Genomic DNA, 8,281 nt, shown 5'->3' with positions numbered 1-8,281 from the left:
GCAGAAGGATTTCTGACCAAGTATTGAATGCATAACTGAACATAATTATTTGAAGGTTGACTTTTTTGGTATTAAAACACATTTCTTTTATTGGTTGGATGAAATATGCTAATATTTTGAGACAGGGATTTTGGGTTTTCATGAGCTGTTTGCCAAAATCATCAGTATTAAAACAATAAAAGACCTGAAATATTTCAGTTGGTGTGCAATGAATCTAAAATATATGACAGTTTAATTTTTATCATTACAATATGGAAAATAATTAACTTTATCACGATATACTAATTTTTTTTAGAAGGACCTGTACAAGTCACCGACCACTTTCAGCATTGATTCAATGTTTCAATCACTCTGCTATCTGGGAACACAGCACATCCAGGTTTCTAGCGTTATTTCCACCACAGCTTTTATAACTCCAACTAAGCAGAGACGCACAGATCAGATTGTGGCCAACTTCAGGTTCCCCTACATCTCTATTTGTCTTTGAAAACTTTCTTATATGAAAATATAGGAACAATATTTAAAATATTTCTCCCAGCATGCCAGCAGGTCACTATCTATATTAGGATATGAGGCGTTGGCTGTGAACCAGGATTTCATCATTTTAAAACAAACAAAATGATTATGGAGTTAAAATGATCCATCTCTGTGTATTCTGTAGAAAAAGTAGATCCTAAGATTTCTAACATTTCTAAATTATCACGATTTTAGTTGGTAAAAATTAAAATCAGATGTTTTTGCCAACTTCATTTTGTTGAATATCTGACATGCCAAATATAAGATCTTCAATATATTCTGAATATATTATGGGAATATATATTGAATATATCAGATATTCAACATCAGAATATATTAAATTTTATCTGGTAATATATTCAACATCAGATTGAATATATTACCAGATAAGCTTTTCTGTCACAATCCCCTCTTTTGATAAGAAAATATATATTTTTATATTAATGCCATCACATTTTCAGGGAAAAACTGTTTAGGTAAAAAAACAGCATGGCTGCTGGTTAACTAGAAGTTTGACTCATTTCTCCTCTGTGTGGTGATATAGGCTTGATCTATCTTCCATCTATTTAAGTTATTTTAACTTATATTTTATAATGATTGAAAAAAGATTACATTTGTTTAAAAAAAAGATGTATAATTTAAGAATTTAATGGATTTCACTTTTGTCTCGCATCTTCTTCCCTTTGAAAAGCACTGTATCATCACACACAGCTGTCCAGAGGAGCTGAGCAGAGGAGGAAAGTGTGCTGTGGAAGCCAAAACGGCGTGGAGCAGACGGACCTTTCGTACGACTTGGATGAAGTCCTTGGCATTCTGGGGGCTGCGGCCCTGCAGCTGCCGTGTGCAGGCCTCCAGGGAAGACGCGTGGGCTACGATCAACACGTTGTTTCCTACGCAGAGCGGAAACCCAAACACGATGCGTCAGCACAGCACCGACATATGAGCACCAACAACGACGACAGCGGAGGAGCTTGGGCTACCTGTGTTTTTGCAGTCTGACAGGATGTCTTTGGTGACTTGGTAGCTGCGACTCATGTAGTTCTCGTAAGACTCAGACACAGTCAGCTTGTTGGCCGGGATCAGAGGCCTGTGCAGAGACAGGCAGAATGACATCAGGCAACTTTCAGGAGAGACAAGATCGACCCAACGGACATTTTGTGTCTGCTTCGACAACCAACAATTTATGGCGACTTTCTTAATGTTCCTCTTCATCTGCTGTGAGAAAACAATGGAGGGTTTCAGCTCCAGTAAACAACAGGCAGCAGGGGGTTTGTTTGAACTGGTGTGTGTTACAAGAGTCAGCTGGTGCAAATGGGAATCAGAACCAGAACAAACAGAGTGGAACACAAAGCTTTAAAATAACTAAATTAAATCAGATAATTGAGCAGCAATATTTACATAGTTCACAGAAATACCACAAAAAAAAGCTTCCCAAAAGAGTCCCCACCAAAAAACAGAACAAAATGAAACAATTTTGCCAAAGTTTTCATACATGGGAACAAAATGGTGTGCTTAGCAGAAATAAATTGGAGTGTGTGTGTTTAAAATGAAATGAGGGTTTGAGCTGGTCGAGGGGAACTAGCCATTTCTACCCCTAGTGCTCGACTGGCATGTTTGTTTTGTTGTGTTTACCCATAATGCCCTGAACTGTAGTCCACTTTCTGCTTCTGGAGACGTTTCCGGTCTGCTTGGAGTTCACATATAAACTGAACATTAAAACCAGAGTTCACTTCAACAGAACCAATACCTAGGTTTGTAGGTGGACCAAAGTTCAGTCTTTTGTTCTGCTTCAGAGTTTGATTCCACACTCACACTTTCCCAACCCCCCCCCCCCCCCAAAAAAAAAAAAAAAAAAAATCTACTAGAGTTCGATTACAGCCGACTAAACAGGGATGGGGTTAGCTAGATTCTGTAGAGCACAAACCGACTTCTAAAGTCTGCTACAAAACCTCTAATGTTGGACCAGGAGTCTGAGTCGAGTCTGAAATCCTATTTTTGAAAAGCAACATCGACTTGATTGGAGCCTCCGCCTCATCACCGTGTCTCTGTGGCAGACCAAGACTGCAACCGTCTGTCTATTCACCTCCAGGAAACTTGAACTCCTCCGTTTGGAACGGATGGCTCCAAACGGTTCCATCGATTGGAACCATCTGTTTCCATCCAAACAGTTAAATGCGAAGTGTTGTCATGGAAACAGACATCTCCCTTACCTGTAAGCTGTGTCTACACTGAAGTTGGCAGCAGCCAGATCAGTGGGGGGGATCCACGCTGGCATGGAGTTCCCTGACACCCACTTTGTCCACTCGAAGAGACCCGGCTCCACCCGCACCTTCAGCTTCCCGTCCTGCTGCAGGCCTGCTCACACAAACACCCGGCGGTCAGGGAGAACATGAGGGCTGTCAGAACAGACACCCAAACAGAACCGGCTCACCTTTCAAGATGTTCTGTGCAGTCTGAACACATCGCAGTGACGGAGAGCAGTACACAAAGTCTATCATTGTGTTGCTCTCCAACAAGGCCTCACCTGGGAAGGCAGCACACTGTTACCATGGATATGTTTAAAAAAGCCACATTGCTGACCTCTCTTTCACTGACGTACCCACTAATCGAGCCTGAGTGGACCCAAACACAGTGATGGGGGCGTCCATGTCGTAGTCTCTCTGTCCTCCCCACAGAGGCAGGCTGGGAGGCATGTTGAGGTTGGAGCGTACGTATCTACCTGCAGAGCGACATGCATTTAGGCTTCACCTCTGGTGTAAAGTCAGACCTGGCAGAGTTCAAAGTTTCACCTTTGCTGTCCGAGCAGAGAGTGAGCCAGTGTTTCCCAAACACCACGTCCATCCTCTCACCATGCCGGCACACGAACACCGTCCGTTTGGGCTGCCGAGTGTGGCTGCCACTGAACCGCAGGACCTGCTGTGGTGAAACAGGCCCAGAAATGATGGAGTAAGGTAGAGGCACAGTAGCAGAAACGCTTTGAACTGGGGGTTATACAAAACACACTGCCTGGTCAAAAAACAGACGTCACAAACTGGATTTCACTGCACAAGCAGGTTCCAATCGGATGGAACCGTTTGGAGCCATCCGTTCCAAACGGAGGAGTTAAAGTTGAATTACTGCTGGGTGGTTTTCTTTCAACCCAACGAGAAGCTTCTCATTTCATGAACCACAGAAAGACACTAAAGCTTTCCAAGTATTTTTGTTCTCATTTCTACCATAGTTTGGTCTTATGGTAGTCCACTAACAATAAGACCAAACTATCTTTTCATGAAGATATAGAAGTTTGTTTTGAGTCGTCCGTCCATTTTCTTTACACCCTTGTCCCTCAGTGGGGTCAGGAGGGTTGCTAGTGCCTATCTCCAGCTAACGTTCCGTGCGAGAGGTGGGGTCACCCTGGACAGGTCGCCAGTCTGTTGTTTTGAGTCAATAATTCCTAAATATTGGTAAAAAAAAAAAACAAGACTAGTTCCAATGGGAGATTATTTCACTTATGAGAAAACTACCTTGTTATAAGTGAAGTAATCTCTCTGTGGGACTAGTAGCTTTCATCAATATTAAAGACAGCATCACAGCCACCACTACCTGCATAGGGTGGCAGATCACACTGAGAGCAGGCGTGTCTCCAGGACTGGTGCTGTCGGGACGTCGGCCGTCCAGCAGGCTGTCAAACATTCCTTTCTCTTTACCAGCTTTGTCACCTGGTCCACAGCTGAAGAAGGAATGGGAGCTGGGAAGAGAAGGAAGACGGACAGCTGACTGATGCCTGCTGAGAAATCATCCATCCATCCATCCATTTTCTTGACACCCTTGTCCCTCAGTGGGGTCGGGAGGGTTGCTGGTGCCTCTCCAGCTAATGTTACGGGCGAGAGGCGGGGTCACCCTGGACAGGTCGCCAGTCTGTCGCAGGGCAACAGAGACACACAGGACAAACAACCATACACACACACACACACTCACACCTAGGGRCAATTTGGAGAGGCCAATTAACCTGACAGTCATGTTTTTGGACTGTGGGAGGAAACCAGAGTACCTGGAGAAAACCCACCATGCACAGGGAGAACATGGAGAATCCATGCAGAAAGACCAGGGCCGGGAATCGAACCCAGAACCTTCTTGCTGCAAGGCAACAGCTCTACCAACTGTGCCACTGTGCAGCCCGTTGAGAAAATCAGCGGGCTGAGAATCAGCTGAGAAAATCAGTTGCATGATTTCTGAACTGAAAACCCCCAGGAGGGATTGACAAATAACAGTGGTGACTGTCCTGGCCATACTCATAAATGCATATTTTATAAGATTATATATAATTTGTACTTTGTTCCTCTGCTCTGACAATATATTACAATTCCGCACCTAGAATTTTGATCCAAATGTCCAAAATGTAATATGGAGCTACATATGATTATGAGATTATCTTCTAAATAACTCAAAAAATATTTGATAGTTTTCCAATGCATAATATATTCTACTTTATCAAAAGCCACATAAAGCCACAAAACAAGTTCTGACCAAATCTGACCTGTCCACCAGGTCACAACTGCACGTGCAGTCAACAATAACCACCTGCTGTTGCCAACTTAGCAGTTTTGTTCCTAAAACTTGGCAGTTTCAGGAACAAAATGGATATGTTTCAAAAAGCCACGTTGCTGTCCACTCTTTCACTGATGTACCCACTAATCGGACCTGAGTGGCCCGATTAGCCTGCAGACGATGTGCCAGGGTCTGCAGGCACATCCAGAAAAAAAAGTCAGTGTCGGCCAAAATCAGAATCAGCAGGTCAGGTAAGATCAGTATTCAGCCTGAAGACAGCAAGCAGTGCGGCCCTCGTTTTTGATGTGATGGAGAATCTGAACACAAAACTAACTAAAAATGTTCATTCTACAACTCAGAATCAAAACCTCTACATCTGGGAGGCAGGCATCGGGCCGAGTCAGGATCCTGAAGTTTTGTCCAGTTGCAGTCAGGCCCTGAGTTGCTGCTGTGCACAGGCAATTAAAATTCAATTCAATTCAAAATTCAAAAATACTTTATTGATCCCAAAGGGAAATTAAATGTTGTTGTAACTAGAGATGTGCCGATCAGGTTTTTTCCTACCGATGCCGATCACCGATACCGATCACATAATTATTATTATTTATTTATTTTTATCATAAACACTGCCAGTTACATTATGTGGAAAAAGGAACCATGAATTCACCTTAATTTAAACAAAAACTTGTTTTTATTAACTTTTTCCAAGAAGAAAACTAAACAAAACGGGCATTGTGCAAATTGTACTGYTATCAGTAATACTATCTTTAACAGACTGATAACATATGRAGGCTCTGAAGAGGCTAAATAATGCAAAGAGCCAAAATAAAACCTCTCAACATTGCCAAAAAATTCAAGTATAAAACTTAACATTCAAAGGCAAATACAGGATCCATTACAWTAAACAATCCWGAGTTACTGAATGAAAACYTCCTGATAGCATGGCGGCTAGCTSATTACTGCTAGTTCTGATTGGCTGTTTCTGACTGAGCGGAGTAAATATGCAGAACAGGGAGGAGATCGATTTTTTTTTAGAGATTATCTGTCTCATGTTAGGACAGCGAAAGTTTTAATATGTACGTAAAATGTATTTTTTTAGGTTAGATGCTGCAGCTTTAAGCAGAGGTTCGGTGTGAGAGTCACTACCAGGTGGAGCAGAAGCGGCGCTCCGTCTGTCAAATATTACTACCTGTAGCGTAGCAGCGGTTCAACAGCGAGAGCAGAACCAGCGTCTTACATCGCAGCTCCAAGACTTAAATAATTTTGCGGGTTATTTGTTTGGCTTTCTGACCATCATGCTAATCCTGGTGAGTGTTTGTAGCTGTGCGCTGCTTTACCTGCTATCTGATCCTCCATATGTCTTTTTTACTGCAGTGAGCCTCGATGTAGCCAAACTCCGTCAAGTATGTCATTGTTTTTATGTTCTATTAGCTTCGTTGTGTTGATGCATTTTGACTTGCTTCAATTTTCCGCCGCAACACGCAAACTTCCCCATTCACTCAGTGCGTTATAGTTCCACATKGCTTAGGATTTGTTGCTGCGTGTTTGCGCAATGTGAAGGAAAGAGGAGACCAGCTGCACAGACAGGCTGAGAAATGAGATGCAGGTGATCGGCATCGGCAACGAGAGCCAATGATTGGCGATCATGCACTTTTTCACGGAAATCGGCCCGATTATGATCGGTGACCGATCGATCGGCACACCTCTAGTTGTAACTCATTAATTTAGATCAGGGGTATCCAAAGTGGGTCCCTGAGGGACGGCATCCTGCATGTTTTAGTTCTCTCCCTGGTTTTACACACCTGGATCAAATGATGGCTCATTAGAGGCCTAACAGGAACATAGACTTGCTGAGGAGGTTGTTACAACCACTAGGGAGAGAACTAAAACATGCAGGATGCCGTCCCTCAGGGACCCACTTTGGATACCCCTGATTTAGATTCTTCAAAGAGTTACTGAAAACTGTGATGACTGTTGTCAGGAAAGACCTTCTCCAGCAGTCTGTACTGCTTTGAATCTGAAGAATTGAAATTTAATTTCAATTCTACTCCTAAATTCAAACTGAATCAGCTGGCTTACAAGGCGCAGTGTGGACTTTGTTACTTTGGATTTTTCAGGGAAACAAAATTGGTATCGGCCATCAAGTTTTTTTTAAATTGGGTAATCAGTGCTCCTGCAAAGAACTGCAGCCGGTGTTCCCTCATGCTTTTTTGTCTGTCTGACTGGTTTATGTCCTCCTGGTCAGCAGGAGACGCTCCTCACCCGTGAAACACCCAGGTGTCAGACTCGTCGGCCAGGCTCACGTAGTTCTCCGGCAGAAGTCCAGACAGGCCGGTGGCCAGTGAGGTTCCGTGGACCCAGCCCTCGCTGGTGCTGGTCTGGTCCATGGAAGACGTGAAGATAAAATCCCCAGGAACCAGCTCCAGTTCGTCATCGTTCTGGGGCATGTAGGGGTACATGACCCTCAGCGTCTGCAGGCACATCCAGAGGCGTGACGGTTACAAAACTAAGACTGTGAGGTGATCAAGGTTTGAACATTATGTGTGACATGGAATTAGGGTTGGGCAATATATCGATTTGAAGATTTAGTTTATGGAAATGTGGATTTGTTTTCCGCCAATGAACTCCTTTAGTTTTCATAGTTCAGAGCGATGTCTGCACACCCGAGGCCTTCCATCCTGTTTTCAGCTTCTATTTATTTGGTCTTTGAATTAAAGTCAAAGACCAACTAATGCAGCAGAAGATTAGGGCCAGGCTAAGATTGTTTTATTTTTAATTAGGAGAATAAAGTCACAGTATTACAAGAAAACTGGTACGCACCAATAAAGTTGAAAAAATACATGAATAAAGTTTTATTGTGACCAGAATAAAGTCCAAATATTAAGAGAATAAAGTAGTAATTTTATGAGAAATCCAACATAAAAATAACAAAAATAAAATACTTTGGTATACATTTTAGAGATAATACTTAGTGGAAATACTTCATTGTTTAAAACTTCAGCATAAAATTATTTCCTGTAGCAGGACTTTGAAACAAATGTCCAGAACTGAGCTGCTCCTGTCAGATCCTGATCTTTTTTTCTCATTACAACTTTTTTTCAATTTTCAGACATTTTTCTTCTGGTAAAATTGCATCTTTATTCTGTTCATTAAGACTATATCTTCATAATTAAACAAAAATGCTCTAAGAGTGGCCCTGATACAACTCCCAGAAGGGATGAATGAAATAACAGACATT

At 42.5% G+C, this 8,281-nt stretch overlaps 1 protein-coding gene across 2 annotated transcripts in view; it reads right to left on the bottom strand.

The window, feature by feature from the left end:
- Positions 1-8,281, bottom strand: part of ubash3bb (ubiquitin associated and SH3 domain containing Bb) — a 65,899-nt gene that overhangs the window by 15,417 nt on the left and 42,201 nt on the right. The window contains exons 6-13 of one of the 2 annotated variants that reach the window (XM_017308294.1): positions 7,306-7,514; positions 4,096-4,243; positions 3,306-3,429; positions 3,116-3,235; positions 2,948-3,040; positions 2,727-2,871; positions 1,497-1,603; positions 1,297-1,406 (exon numbers count right to left, since the gene is read on the bottom strand). In XM_017308294.1, coding sequence (XP_017163783.1) covers positions 1,297-1,406; positions 1,497-1,603; positions 2,727-2,871; positions 2,948-3,040; positions 3,116-3,235; positions 3,306-3,429; positions 4,096-4,243; positions 7,306-7,514 — 1,056 coding nt within the window. Of the gene's footprint in view, positions 1-1,296; positions 1,407-1,496; positions 1,604-2,726; positions 2,872-2,947; positions 3,041-3,115; positions 3,236-3,305; positions 3,433-4,095; positions 4,244-7,305; positions 7,515-8,281 lie in introns of both variants that reach the window. The other variant, XM_008425127.2, reaches the window with a different exon arrangement.

Source organism: Poecilia reticulata, linkage group LG13, assembly GCF_000633615.1.
Source record: "Poecilia reticulata strain Guanapo linkage group LG13, Guppy_female_1.0+MT, whole genome shotgun sequence".
NCBI lineage: Eukaryota > Metazoa > Chordata > Actinopteri > Cyprinodontiformes > Poeciliidae > Poecilia > Poecilia reticulata.
The sequence above is the reverse complement of the archived record's forward strand: the minus strand, read 5'-3'. Positions and strand labels throughout refer to the sequence as shown.